The sequence below is a fragment of the Pogona vitticeps genome, chromosome 13 (assembly GCF_051106095.1).
Source record: "Pogona vitticeps strain Pit_001003342236 chromosome 13, PviZW2.1, whole genome shotgun sequence".
NCBI classification, from domain to species: Eukaryota; Metazoa; Chordata; class Lepidosauria; order Squamata; family Agamidae; genus Pogona; species Pogona vitticeps.
The window spans coordinates 13721981-13737468 of record NC_135795.1 but is presented as its reverse complement, the minus strand read 5'-3'; the positions used below and the strand labels follow the sequence as shown (position 1 = coordinate 13737468).

The following is a 15488-nucleotide window of genomic DNA, read 5'->3' as shown; positions in this document are numbered from 1 at the left end:
GATTGGGGGGGGGGATGGCACTTTAATGCCTGAAAATTGCTACCACAAGTCCCAAAGGCAGGACCAGGATCCACAGTGGTGACGTCTGGGAACAACATAATATATGCAACAGGTTTTCAGCCACTGTCTGGAAATAGGTTGGAGTTCTTGTTCCTTCCTATTAACTCTTTTGCCTTCAATTTAGATTTTTCAGATTTTTCCTATCTGAAATGGCTCAACTACTAGTGTAATAAGCAGCAGAAATAAAGTAAATCCTTGCCATGTCCCTTCACCTAGTGGTGTTGATTCTAATTGTGTCATTTGTGCATATCTGCATGCTTTGCTAATTTTTTATAATCTTGACAACACAGCTATGAATTTTCCCAAAATTCATTGCAGTCTAATAAACTAAAGATATATGGCCTTTACAAAGTACTGAACATCAAGAAAGATCAAAAACATTTTTCTCTTGTGGCTATTTCCTTTGTGCACTGAATTTCCAGGCCTGCACTTACATTAAGGATGTCACTGAACAAGGTTGCTAACTAAGGGGTTACAGTTTCTGCTAACTATACAAGGAATACATCTTTTGCTGGGAACTTTTTCATTCTTTTGTTTGACTGTGCTTGAAGCCTCTTTGTTTGTGAAAGGGACTTCTAAGAGTGCTCAATGTTTATCTTTAGTTTTGTTGTTGTTGTTGTTCAGGAAAAGATTTCAATATAAATATCATCACTCATTATTTCAGATTCATGTTGAATATACTGTAATATTAGACTTGGAATTTTTAAATTTATTTCAATGAGAGAGGTGATTTCTTTCCTGATTTAACTTGCTGGTATTCCACATTGCTCTTTTTAGGACTCTGGTCAGAATCTCTTGACTTCTTGTTCCTGCACTTATTGGCATTTTAAAAGTAAACCAATGAAGTCTGAATTCTATCTGTTTCTATTGCCTCAAATTCTACCTTTTTAAAATAGCTGCTTACAATGTATCCTCTTTTTTTCCTTTATGCAGTTTTATTAATGTGACAATGTTTTCCAGAAGGGCATTTTTTGTGCCGCTCCTTTGATTTTTTTTATTCTTGATTCATTACAGCTCTCCTAAGCTTTTGTATTGTCCTATTAGTCTGCACCTAGTGCAGTGGTCCCCAACCTTTTTGGGACCATGGACTGGCTGAGCCCCCGAGGAACGCGCGCCCCCGGCAGGTGCACGCACTCTCGGGCGCATGTGCAAAGCGGTGGGGAAGTGCCTGCCCACCAGTGCCAGCATGAGTGCTCCCCCACCCCTTCGCAAATGCACAGGGACACCTGCACGCCTGCAAGCACGCCCACCCCTTCGCGTGGGCACATGTGTGAAGGGTTGGGGGAGCGCTCACACCAGCGCTGGCATGTGCACATAGCAGCTATGGGGAGTGGAGTGCGTGCGGGGGGGGGAGGTCTGTCCTCAGGCCACGGATTGACGACTTCTGACCTGGTGGATGTCATTGACTAGTCTGCTTTGTAGCTTTTTACGAGAACCAACATTTTTCATCACCCCAGCTCTGGCCTCATCCTATTTACACTATACATTACTCTTAAGCTATTCAGTTTTCTTCACTGTAAATATTCGATGTGGCCTCAATAAATTGTGCAAACCATATAGAAGCAACAGGACACTACTGGACATCTTACAGATTACTTCTGATGGTGTTCTTACTTCGGACAAATATTAGAGTAATATGATATACACTACATGGCAAAGATCTTACCACAGCCACCGCTGCTATTTCAATACTTCTCTCATTGTGAGTGTGACAAACCCAGACCTACTGGGATATGTCACACAGTTACACTAAGCTGCCACCAACCATTCCCTGTAAGAAGTCACACAGACCAGGGATGGATTTTTAAACAATAAAAAGAATAAGGTTTATTTAAATACACACAGGGAAAAATAAAACAATCAGGTGAATAGGATAAAGTAACGTGGCTTATTCTCACTCATACAAGCATACAGTTTGGTTCACACAGAACCCTTAACTTAAAGCACAGACCCTGAACCTATCAGTTCTGGCTAACCAACAGACACCTGAACCTATCAGGTTGGTACTCTGACACACAGTAGTACCCTGTCTGACACACAGACTCCCACAACAGCTTCTTCTTCCCAGCTGCTGCTTCGTCACATCCCAGTGTCTCTCAGCATCTCCTAAACTCTCCACACACGCTTCACATATTTATACAGTACAGCCCCTCCTCCTGATGTCCCGCCTTCCACTCCCCATAGGATGGAACTTTCCCTCCAAACCCATGACAGACAGGTAACATCAGTGCTGTATGTAACACCTCCCCTCTTTATAAGTTGTTTTGTAGGGGGAAAGCTAACGTGCTTCTCACCAAAAAAAACAACCTGTATAAAATACACAAAACAGTTATACATACCATATTATACTTACTCATACTTACATTCTAAGTTAAACCATAGCAAATAGGCATTTAAACATTTACCATATACATTACATCAATTTACCTTTATTCATACAAACCAACTTCAAAAACAGGTACATTTTAACTTTTTGTCCTCATTATATACACATAGTCCATGTTCTTTCGCCGTCTTCATTCTTCAGGTCTTCTTGATAAGGCGTCAGCAACACAGTTCACTGACCCTCTGACCACCTTCACTTCAAAGTCATAGTCCTGTAGGTTTAAAGCCCACCTCATAAGTTTGCTATTGTGGGTTTTCATTGTCTTTAACCATTGCAATGGTGAATGGTCAGTACACAGAATAAAATGTCTTCCCCAGATGTAAGGCTTGGCCTTCTGGATCGCGTAGACTATGGCCAAACACTCCTTCTCCACGGTTGCCAAATGTCTCTCACCTTTTTGAAGTTTCCTACTCAGGTAGGATACTGGATGCTGGTCACCATTCTCATCCTCCTGGCACAGAACTGCTCCTACCCCGCTGTTAGACGCATCGGTGTAGATGATGAACTCCCGGTCGAAGTCTGGAGCACGCAGGACAGGATAGTTGATTAACGCCTCCTTCAACCTCTGGAACGCCGCCTCACAGTCGCTGGTCCACGGGATGCGGTCATCAGCCTTCTTCCTCGTCAGATCGGTCAGCGGAGCCGCAATCTCGCTAAACCTCGGGATGAACTTTCTGTAGTAGCCCACCAACCCAAGAAATGATTTGACTTTTTTCTTGGTGTTGGGTCTAGGCCAATCACGAACCGCTTCTATTTTGGCCTCCAGGGGTTTTATCATTCCTCCCCCTACCATGTGACCCAAGTATTTTATTTCTGGGCTACCCAGCTGACACTTGCTGGCCTTTACTGTTAGCCCTGCTGCACTTAACCTCTGCAGCACTAACTCCAGGTGTATCAGGTGATCTTCCCAGGTATTACTGAAGATCCCTATGTCGTCAATGTAGGCCACTGTAAAGTCACTGAGCCCTGCCAAGGTCTGGTCCATCAGCCTTTGGAATGTGGCTGGTGCATTTCTGAGACCAAAGCTCAGGACTCGAAACTCATAGAGACCAAAAGGGCTGCAAAAGGCAGTCTTTTCTTGATCCCTGGGATCAATTCTTAATTGCCAATATCCCTTTACCAGGTCCAATGATGAGATGAACCGACAACCCCCTATGGTTTCAATCAGGTTGTCTAGCCTGGGCATTGGGTAGGCATCAGGAGTGGTTACACGGTTTAATTTCCTGTAATCAACACAAAACCTAATGCTCCCATCAGGCTTGTCCACAAGGACTATCGGAGAGGACCAAGGACTAGAAGAGGGGACGATTATGTTCTCCCTCAGCATCTCGTCCAGCTCCTTCCGCACCTTGTCCCTATAGGGTCCCGTTACTCGGTATGGGGATACTGCCTGCGGGGGTGCATCCCCTGTGTGGATCCGATGCATCACTCCCTTCACTATCCCCGGCTTGTTGGAAAACACCTGTTGATATTTACTAAGCAGCATTTTTAGTTCTTGCTGCTGGTCTTGGGTGAGTGCAGGACTGATCTTTACCTCCTCTGGGTTGTATTTTACTTCCCCTCTACCCTCCCAGAAGGGTAATTCAGCTTCCTCACTCTCAGCTGCTTTTATCGCGAATAAAACCCTCTGTTCCCCTCGGTAGTAGGGTTTTAGGGCATTCACATGAACCACCCTCCTTGCTTGGTTCTCCTCCTGCTCTATTAGGTAGTTCAAGTCTGACATCTTGGAAATGACCCTATATGGTCCTGCCCATTTGAGCTGCAGTTTGTTCTCTCTGCAGGGCCTAAGCCAAAGCACTTCCTCCCCTGGGTCAAAGTGCCTCTCTCTAGCTTTATGGTCATACCATGTTTTCTGTCTGACCTTCTGAGCTTGCAGGTTTTCTGCTGCCAGCTCTAGATTTCTCCTTAGGTCATTCATCAAGGTGTCTATGTATGTTACAACGTCTTGTGGGTCATCCTGGGTGATCTGCTCCCAAATTTGTTTGATCAAATCAAGGGGCCCTTTCACCCCTAAGTGTGCAGCAAACATGTCAGAGTGACCCCTTTGTAAGATCATGGGGCGATACTTTTCAGGTACCACCAGCTGACTTCTGATCCCCTCTCCCCCTTTTGAGATATTCCTCAGGGTTTCTCTATATAAAATCCCCTTTTTCTCCAGAAATCTCTCTGGGGTTTCAGGTGTTAGCTGGGCGTCAGTCACCTGTTCAAAACACTTTTGGAGAGTGGCGTCTGCCTTTTGCTCCTGTCCAAATCTGCTGTCTGTGGTTAAGGCTTCCACCACAGCTTCTGAACTCCCCTCTGCTTCCGTCTCTGGCTCATCATTACCCCCCTGAACTGTCCCTGTGGTGGCTTGTGAGCGTGTAATCACTAGCACCCGTTTCACATGTTCAGCCAGGTCATTTCCCACGAGCACGGCTGCTGGCAGAGTCGATGAAATCGCTAGCCGCCAAACTCCCCTCCAGTCTTGAAAGTTGACAGGTACCTCTGCTACTGGCAGAGAGATTACCTGCCCCTCAATCCCTGCTACCTTCATGCTCTCATTTGGGATTATAAACTCCCTGGGAATAATATCTGGATGGCATAGGGTTACCTGGGAACAAGTGTCCCGCAGCCCCCTATACTGACGGTCAAGTATTCCTACGTCCACCCCGGCTGTCTCAAACAACTGAGAATCTGTTTTTATCAGCAAGCAGCGCTTTACCTCCACAAGAGGACCATTTTCCTCAGCCTGATCAGCAGAGGTAGCTGTTCCAGACTGAGTAGCCATGGCAACAGGCTCCCTCAGTGACACTGAGCCTTGCTCTTTCTGGACACAGAACACAGCTTTTGGCTTGGTCCCACTAGAATTCTGAGGCACCATTCCTTTTAGCTGCTTTAATTTCTCACACTCTGAGATTAGATGACCCTTTCCCTCACAGAAATAACATTTTCTGGTGTATTTTGATTCTCTCTCATCTTGTTTTGGTTTTCCCTCCAAAATCTGAGGTCTTAGTTTCATGTCTGAGGGCTTCCCTTCACCATGGGCCCCTCCCCCTTGCAGGCTTTTCCCTGGTCCCTGAGAGTACTTGCTGTAGGTTTCTTTGGGTTTACCTACAGATTTCCCCTCACCCAAGGGCTTTCTTATTTGGGAAATAAAATCTGCGATCTCTGCGGCTGCTGCCACAGACTTCGGTTTCCTTTCCCTCACCTGGAATTTCAATTCCCCATGCAGGACTGAATAGAACTGTTCCAGTGCTATCAAGTCTTTAAGCTGCTCATAGGTCTCTGTCCCTTCCTGCGATAGCCATTTCTCAAGCAGCCTCACCAATTGGGCCCCCACTTGGGTAAAAGTCTGTTCTGGTTTTTTTGTGAGGGACCTGAATCTTTGTCTCAGCTGCTCTGCATTTATCCCATGTCTGGCAAACACCAGTTTTTTAAACTCTGCAAAATCTCTCATCAGTTCCTCAGGCATCTCGGCATAAACCTCAGCCAGGCTACCACTGATTAAAGACCGCATGATGGTCATCTTCTCAGTTTCCCTCACTGAGAAGTCCACAAACGCTCTTTCCACTAAGGAAAAGAACACCTCAGGACAATCTCCCTTGTGGTACACAGGGAATTTCTTCAGGTCAGCCTTAGACAGTTGGCCTCCCTCAGAATCCCTATTGTTATTATTGTTCTGGTTCATCATTTCCAATTTTCTTAATTCAAACGCCATTCTTTCTTTTTCCAGAGCAATTTTCTCTCTCTCCATTCTTTCTTCCCTCTCCATTCTCTCTCTCTCTCTCTCTAATTCAAATTGCCACTGTTTCTCCCTTTCCTCCCTTCTTTCTCTCTCTAACCTTTCTTCTCTTTCCCTTTCCTCCATTTCAAATTGCCTCATCCTCAGTTCATGCTGTTGGGCTATGAGCAATTTTCTAAGTTCTGGGTTCTGCTCTCCTGTGCTGTCACCCTGCACTGAGCCAAATTCATCCTCAGAACCTTGGTCAATCTGGGGGTCTTTCACTTCACTCATTTCGGCCATCTGGCTTCGAGTCAAGGGCATAATCCCCCCTCAGAACAGGCTGCTTTAAAAGTCAAGCCTCAAAATAAAACGACCACTTTTTTCCTTCTTGCCTCAGAACCAGCTCTCCCTAGAGACTGCTGCTGTTCTTCAGCACTAAACTTGCAACAGTATCGAGTCAGAGCCTACCCCCCTCTGCTGGGCCTCTCAGCTGGCAAGCTAGCTCGCTGTTGCTACGCAGTTTTGCCTCAGCTTTTTCCCGCCAAAACTAGGCTGCCTCAGAGCACCTTAATCTAAGTCTCCCCAGTTGGCACGTTCTTCCACTAGTGCACCCCCCCGTGAGGTACACCTAGAAGATTACCTACGCGCCTCAGACTGTCCCTGACTAGACCCCCCTTGCTCTGGGCACACCTGCCAAGGCTTTGCTGGACCACTGGACAACTGGACCAGTCGTATCCCACACGCTGGACACCAATCAATGTGACAAACCCAGACCTACTGGGATATGTCACACAGTTACACTAAGCTGCCACCAACCATTCCCTGTAAGAAGTCACACAGACCAGGGATGGATTTTTAAACAATAAAAAGAATAAGGTTTATTTAAATACACACAGGGAAAAATAAAACAATCAGGTGAATAGGATAAAGTAACGTGGCTTATTCTCACTCATACAAGCATACAGTTTGGTTCACACAGAACCCTTAACTTAAAGCACAGACCCTGAACCTATCAGTTCTGGCTAACCAACAGACACCTGAACCTATCAGGTTGGTACTCTGACACACAGTAGTACCCTGTCTGACACACAGACTCCCACAACAGCTTCTTCTTCCCAGCTGCTGCTTCGTCACATCCCAGTGTCTCTCAGCATCTCCTAAACTCTCCACACACGCTTCACATATTTATACAGTACAGCCCCTCCTCCTGATGTCCCGCCTTCCACTCCCCATAGGATGGAACTTTCCCTCCAAACCCATGACAGACAGGTAACATCAGTGCTGTATGTAACAGTGAGATCACTCAAAAAGACACACCTGGGTAATATTCACGTATACCTGTGGAACCCAGGTGTTTTTGGACTGCTACTCCTAGAAACCTAACCAGCAGAGCTAGTGGTGAAGGCTTCTGGGAACTGCAGTCCGAGAACACCTATATTACCCAAGGTTGAGCACCACTGTTTTGTTAAAATGTGTGACTCTCTATCACTGCTGGAATAACTTTTACTTTCAAACTACACTCAAAAAACGGCTGTTTGTGTCAGCATTTTACGCCTTCTCTCCTAAGCTTCTCTGTATATTGTTAAGACAGCTTCCAAAGTGCTGGGGCTTTTTTGCAGTATATTCTTGGATAATGCAAAAAAGCCATTTCATTTATTTTTCACAGAATCTGTATTTTTATAGTATATGTGTTTTGGATGCTTTGATTTTAGTATGAGAGCCCTAGGTGTTTCAATATGTTGCTCACTGATCTGTACATGTAGCATTCATTGTTCTTCTATTGGACTAGAAAGGCACCGTATTATTTTACTCCTTGACTCCAGTGTCTCCCCAAAATGCTAATTCAGTCTTGGGCTTCCATTTCTGACATCTTCCATTTTATTTTGGAGTACCTATGTTCAGTTGTAACTCTCACATTTTACTTTCTTACTCAGTCTTTGCTCCTTCCTCTAAAGTCTTCTTAAAACTTATTACAGTTTCTGACAGCTTAGTCATTTTCAGATCTAAGGAACAAATTGCCTATTTTCTTGAAGCTCTCTTCAAAATTGGTGAAGGTGTTTAATTAGTTTGGTTATTTTGAACTCTTGTTCCTTTTTGTGCCTTTTGAGTTTGCCAGCATCATGCTGTTGTTCGTTTCTTTAGGATCTAGTGTCAGATCTAGGATTGGTTCTTTCAAATAAAATAATCCTTTAAATCCTTTCCTAGAGTTTCTACTCTCCATTTAACTCTAGGGTCATTTATTTCCCAGGTGTTCTCTTTTTTTTGTTCAAAATAGTTGTCTTGAACAATTAAAAAACAACAGAATGGAGAATCAGAAGAATGCTATTATCGCAGTTGACAGCCAGCCCACACACCATCAATTCCAAAATTGTATTTTATTTCAGTGTTAGTATTCTATTTTGAGGCACTACTTTAACTTGTAAACCACACCAGATGCAGAGAAACTTTAAATAAACAAATACGAATATCCTCCAATAACTGTGCAAACGGAAGTGCACAGGAGAGGAATATGGAATCCATCTTCCCTTCTGCTACAATTTCATCAGTCTGGCCCTCATACTCCATATAAACTTATTTGATAGAAAATTTGTCCTATCCAATTTCTGTGATCAGAACTACTGTACCAGCAATTCATAGCAGATGTATAAGACCTATTCAACAGAAAAGAAAGAAGGTGTCCCCTAGGTCAGACCTCTTCCTAGGATTTTGTTCAGAGAGTCTGCTTCCTAGCAGCTAGAATAGGAAAGAACATCAGTGGCTGGACCACTGGATAGTGACAAATAGGGAGAATTACTATTTAACTAAGTTTATACCTTTGTCAGAGTATTTCTCCCTCTTCCCGCACACTGATCAAAATCTAATTACATACTTCAGTATCAAACACCAGTGGCTTCATAATCCCCACTCTACTCTTGCTGCAGGCCTCCACAGTTTCAAAAGCCTGTTCCAAAATGTCTTTCAGCCTTCCAAGGATTGCAGGGACCAGCAATTCCAATGGAAGCAGTGGGATCCAATAGTTCATAGGGGGGATTTGACTTAAATCAAAGCAATTTGAATCATTAGTCAGTTTAGTTAGTTAGTTAGTTAGGCATCCTTCAGTCTCGAAAGACTATGGTAGCGTGCTCTGTATGGAGGACTTGGAACAGCGTCTAGTGTGGCTGAGGAGGCCAATTCGAGAGTGACAATCCCTTCCACACTGAAGACAAATGCAATCTGTCCCCTGTCCAGCTCCCTGGTTTTGCTGCTTTTGTGATTTCCTCTTTGCCTCGGCCTGCTGGGCAAGGGTCGCTTCAAATTGGGAGAGGCCACGATGCAGTGCCTGCCTCCAGGCTGAACGCTCAGAGGTCAGGGTTTCCCATCTGTTGAGGTCTATTCCTAAGGCCTTCAGATCTCGCTTGCAGACGTCCTTGTATCGCAGCTGTGGTCTCCCTCTGGGGCGATTTCCCTGCACTAATTCTCCATACAGGAGGTCCTTTGGAATCCGACCATCAGCCATTCTCACGACGTGCCCAAGCCAACGTAGACGTCGCTGTTTCAGCAATGTATTCATGCTGAAAATTCCAGCTTGTTCTAGGACTACTCTGTTTGGGACTTTGTCCTGCCAGGTGATGCCAAAAATCCGTCGGAGGCAACGCATATGGAACGTGTTCAGCTTCCTCTCCTGCCGTGCACAAAGGGTCCAGGACTCGCTGCAGTACAGGAGTGTGCTTAGGACACAGGCTCTATAGACTTGGATCTTTGTATGTGTCGTCAGCTTCTTATTGAGCCATACTCTCTTTGTGAGTCATTAGTCAGTAAGTATTTTATTTTTAAAATACAATTTAACTATTAAAAATCAGATTTCAATTTTTAAAAATCTGATTTTTAAAGTTTTTGCTTTAAATTTGATTTTTTAAAAATAAAATATTTACTAGTGACTTAAATCATGATTTAAATTGATGTGATTTAAATCAAATCCACCCATTAGTGCACTACTGAATATAAACATGAATATATACAATATATGCCAATACTCCTTACCCTACTCCTTTCAGAGCAATTATCAAGAAAAATGTTTTATTACCTCAGCATAAGCTTCCATATCCTCTAGAAACTGACCCAAAAGTGTGGTAGAAAATGCAAGGTCAGCTACCCAAAATGGTTCCAGGCTCTGTAACCATCCTACAGAAAGTGAAAAGTTAAGATCAACATGTTTGTTCTCTCTGAAATGAGGTCTTATAAAATAACCAGCCCCAAATAAAACTTATATTGTAGGGTTTCCAACGCATCAGCTATTGATTCAGAAAACCATCCATTTGAAGAATTTATTTTTCTACAAACCAAGTTAGAACACTGCATAATCATCCTGCTGAAAGGACACATCAACAAGTGAGAATCAGAGAAAGTTTGTGGTAAAGTTTATCTGTGAGGAATACTAACTAACAAAGTACCTTAAGATGAAACTGAGTAGGGTTGCCAAGTAAGTGTCTAAAACAAAAGGTATTTTGAAAAAGGGTGTGTTCAATAAGGGATATCACATGCGGTTTGTTCTAGGTTACGCTCTAGTGCAGGACCATTTGATTAAGAATGGGGATTTACCAGAAACCCGGCCAATCTTTTTACTCAAAATCTGCCTTTCCTTCCTTTTTCCTAACTGAGATGATACTAGAAGCACCCATAACAATGAACCCATGCTAACTTTATAGTCACATGGGGCAGTTAAATATATATTTTATTTAAATCATCAAAAAAAATCCATTTTAAAGTGGATTCTTTCTAAGAGACCAAGATATTTTGTTTTGTCAGCACCTCAGTGAAGTATCCCCAGAACTACACCAAAATACAAATTCAGCAAACCCAGAAAGGTGGATAAAAATGATCAACTTTAAAAAAGATAAATTTAAATCATTTTATAAAAATATATTTTTATTTAAATAATTTTAAAAACTCTATTTTTAAATTTGAATCCATACTGGAACCTAGAAAATGAAAACAGAAAGATGATTTGTAAGTGAAGAGAGTGCAGGACAAATGGGGCCTGTCATGAAGTGGAGCATTCCTATTCAGGAAACTGTGCTCCATCCCAGTACCCCTTCACAGTCAATATTGTGCAGCCACTGGGATCGCTGGCAGTTTCCGTAGCTTTTCACCGGGGGGTGGGGGTGGGGAGAGAGATTCTGCAAAACTTTCAAGAAGCCTCCCCTATTGTCCAAGTGGTGCTGATTTCACTACCAATGACCAGCACACTCAATAAAATCATCTGTGCAGCATTTCCCCACCCTTCCCACAGATGTGACAAAACTGTCAATACAGCCAGTGGTCAGGATGGGTGGGTGCTGTAGCCCAATAATGTCTGGAAACCCAAGAAACCTTTTCAATTACTTTCTACTTCTCAATTCCTGTATAACTAGAAATTAAACCAAACAACAATTACTGTTTTAAAAAATCTGATTTATGTTAATAACCCTATGGGGAAAACAGGTCATTATGCATTTTCCAATAGCTTGCTGACATTTAACATTATTATTTAAAAAGTAGCCAAATATTCCTCATTTGTCCCACAGCGCACAAATTTCACCTCAAATCCTGTGAGAAATACCACTTCGTCCTTTGACAAACAAAATAAACAGAGTAGAAATTACTTTTTACCTTCCAGTAGAAGATCAGAACATATATGACCATCATGCAACATTAACTTCTTTTTGCAGACTTACCTGACACTAGCAGGGTCAGAGAAGGTTTCTGAGTGTGATCAATATGCCATCCAACTAATATGTCAACAGTGTCCTTAGAAAGCAAAACAAAATGCATAAATCAATAAATAACAAATAAAAAATCAAGCCATGTATAAAACATATTGTGTCTATATTCATTTAAGAACAAGAGAGATGAAAGACCTTACCCTAAAGTTAGTGCTGAAAATGTGAGGATAACATCGGGACACATGAAGGATACACATGACACATTTGCACAGCAAGTCCGGTGTATCCACATTCTCTAGAATAGACTGCAAGCTAGTCATGACAAGCTGTAGGAGTAAGTGAACAAAGTGATAAAATATTGAACAAAGATATTTGTTCATTATTGAGAGATATTTAAAGATATTATGTGTCTCTTCAAAGCAGAGAAGACAGTTATTCAAAACATGAGTAAAAGTTCAGAAGGGGTGTACTTCTCCCAAATCAGGCTTCTATTTTGCCCCAGATACAGAAACCAATGAGTGTCATGTATTATAAGGCAGTTAAAAGAAGACCAGTAGGATCAGAACATGTTTCCCAACAATCATCAGGGTGGTTTGTGTTTGTTGTTGTTGTTGTTGCTGTATTCTACAGACCCCTTTATTCCAGCGGACTGCTATGGTATCTTCTTGGTACAGTGAACTGCATTTCATAAAACTGAATATATCATGTGTTACATTAAAATATCTGTATCAATTCATTCGTATGCTACATTAATTACATTTCAGCATGTTCATTTTAAAAACCATTCAATGTGCTAAAAACAGAATGCTCCAATGTAACTGTTATGCTTACTTGCATTACAGATGAAAAGGCTTTCTTCTCTCCCACAGTCTCCAGTGCTTTGTAAGTTGCACATAAGTAGAGAAGCTTCACTTCATCTTTAGCAGATGAGCTAAATTTGCTAAAAATCCATTTAAAGATTTTCTCCGCTTCGTAGCTCAGAGAAGCACAAAGGAGGCCAAGACAGCAAGCACCCTCCTGTCTCAGTTCTTGAAGCAATTTGCTACTGCATTTACAGAAGAGAAGGGGAAAGTGTTAAGGAAACATTTACCCAATGTTAACAATAAAGGCTTGTGCACACAGACTTGATATGGATATCTTTTTCCATTAATATCATATTAAGAAGTGGAAATACATAATATTGTGGCAGAATGTCCATTTGATGCCATCTTTCCACCAGACTCATAAATGCAATCATGAACTTGCTGCCTGTATGGATTCACATATAGAACCCTGCCAGATAGTAGGAATAAAGGTGCATTCAGAGAATAAAAAATCTACCTTCTTAATCTGTGCTGTGTCATCCACACACACACTCATATGTACACGAAAAATCACTGACATAGATATACCTTATTATTTCTTATATAGATATTAAATCATGTTCCTGTTCACACACTTGCTCTTACCCACGGCTCCCTGCCAGCATATTTATAGTCACCTTATACTCATCAGGTTCTACATTAGTCAGTGGGGTTCAGATTGGCAAAGTAGGGAGTTTTAGAAGCCCTCTTCTGCTGACGCTGCCTTCTGTCCATCTCCTTCTCACCACCTTCCAACTTCTTGTCATTCCAGGGAACCAAAATACCACCTTAGAAGAGCTGGACCAGCATCTTCCTCAGAGTTCAAATAAGGCCTCCTTGGTGTCTGCTTTTTTTTTGGGGGGGGGGCTGGGCAAATCTTTTTGCCATGATGTGTATCTGTGACCCACACTCATTAGCTCAGCCTAACAGCCCAACTCATAAAATTTAGTGTTAACAGCAATTAAGCATGCCTTGTACTCATCAACTGCCCAAAGCATTCAGTAAGGTCTAAATTCAGAGAAAATATGCAATAAAGCACCTTCTGCTCCTATTCATGCTAAAACCTCAAAGCAAATAACTAGTGATATAGATTTATCATAGAAACTGGGGCAGCCCAAGTCCCAAATAAATGCCTTCAGGGATTGGAAACATCTAAATGTGAAAGCAGTACTAAAACTGCCTTGGTTTCAGAGCACATTCAAACAGAAGCAAAACAAATGATACTTGATTTCCTTAAATGAAGGTGTGTCTCTCCCGTGGCAGTTTAAATATTAGTCCCTGTGCTTTAATCCCAGGTTCCAGACTTGAAATGCTCACTGAAAGCTGAGTGACAAATGAAACCTAAGAAAACCTCTCTTATTCCAACTTACCTTTCATTCAGCACATCATGTATGGCAGTCAAGATATTATCCAGCTGTTTAACAAGGACCTGCAACAGTCAACATATAAAGCATTTAGAAAAATTACTACTGCAATTTTAATGTTGTCTCATCATTTGAAAATTAAATACCACTGCTGATAATCACATTATTTCCCTTGCAGAAAAAAACTTTACCGGTTTTGTAATAATAATTTTATTTATTTATGTATTTATGTATTTATGTATTTATGTATGTATGCATGTATGTATGTATGTATGTATGTATGTATGTATGTATGTATGTATGTATTTATTTATTTATTTATTTATTTATTTATTTATTTATTTATTTATTTATTTATTTATTTATTTATTAGATTTTTTTACCCTGCCCATCTAGACTGTGTCTACTCTGGGCAGATGACAACAGAGATAATATAAAACAATTAAAAACAGGAATTTAAACAACAGCATTAATATCATTCAAGATGGAAAGGTAGAAAAATTAAAATGGAAAGTAAAGATCAAGTGACAGGAGGTAAGGCCTGCCTAAAGAGCCAGGTCTTGAGTTGGCTCTTAAAAACACCCAGCAAGGGAACTAAGTATGTATTATGGACAACTTTGGACACTACTGTCAATTATAAGTGGAATAAACATCATTGGAGTACAGCAGTACTAATCTATGACATGGGTTTAAGATACATTAAGAGCTCCTTCAGAAAATCTTTGAAGACTCTGATGGGAAATAAATTATACCAAGAGACAGTATGTCAGTTATGAACTGTATAACACTATATAACTATTGACACTATATAACCACCCCAAACACTATGCCTTTTTAAAGTTACAAAGCAAATACATCTTTTGCCACCCATCCTATGTCTTCATAGCCTGCAAAAAAGAAATGAATATACTGCACTCACCCATCAGTAAAATTAAAAATCGGTACCAACTGCTGTTCAAGGAAGAACACCAGCAAGAGGAGACCAACTTGGTCTCACTAAGAGCTCAATGCTTTGCTCTGCCTTGAATAACTGGCCCGCCTCTATATTTTCTATCTTATACAGAGCAGTTTATTCATATTGAGAGTATAAGAATATGGTCCAAGAAAGCTGTAATAATCCAACCACTTATTGTGATGAAGATTATGCATAGTTTTCGATTTTTTTTCACTACAGTTGCTAGAACTCAACAGGAATTCCTGCAGCCAGAGGGGTTTCAAAACATACACCTGTGCCTAATGATGACAGTCACTAAGCTGAAGAAGAAAATGGATAGGAGTGGCTGTAAGGGATTAGGAAACTGGTGGGCTTTTTTGAGAGGCCCCCTGTACACAGTCTAGTGAGAAGAGAGACTGAGTTGTCTAATCTCTTGCAGCACCCATGGAGCTTTGCTACTCCAATTAATTTCCTTCTTCAGGCTAATGATGATTGCTGCAGAGAGACTTGCACAGGTG

At 41.6% G+C, this 15488-nt stretch overlaps 1 protein-coding gene across 1 annotated transcript in view; it reads right to left on the bottom strand.

The window, feature by feature from the left end:
* The window catches only part of SMG1 (SMG1 nonsense mediated mRNA decay associated PI3K related kinase), a 118174-nt gene that overhangs the window by 77164 nt on the left and 25522 nt on the right, over nt 1–15488 (bottom strand). Inside the window, exons 5-9 of the mRNA XM_020802964.3 lie at nt 14043–14101; nt 12662–12875; nt 12031–12156; nt 11843–11915; nt 10213–10310 (exon numbers count right to left, since the gene is read on the bottom strand). Of these exons, the coding sequence (XP_020658623.3) occupies nt 10213–10310; nt 11843–11915; nt 12031–12156; nt 12662–12875; nt 14043–14101 (570 nt within the window). The remainder of the gene's footprint in view (nt 1–10212; nt 10311–11842; nt 11916–12030; nt 12157–12661; nt 12876–14042; nt 14102–15488) is intronic.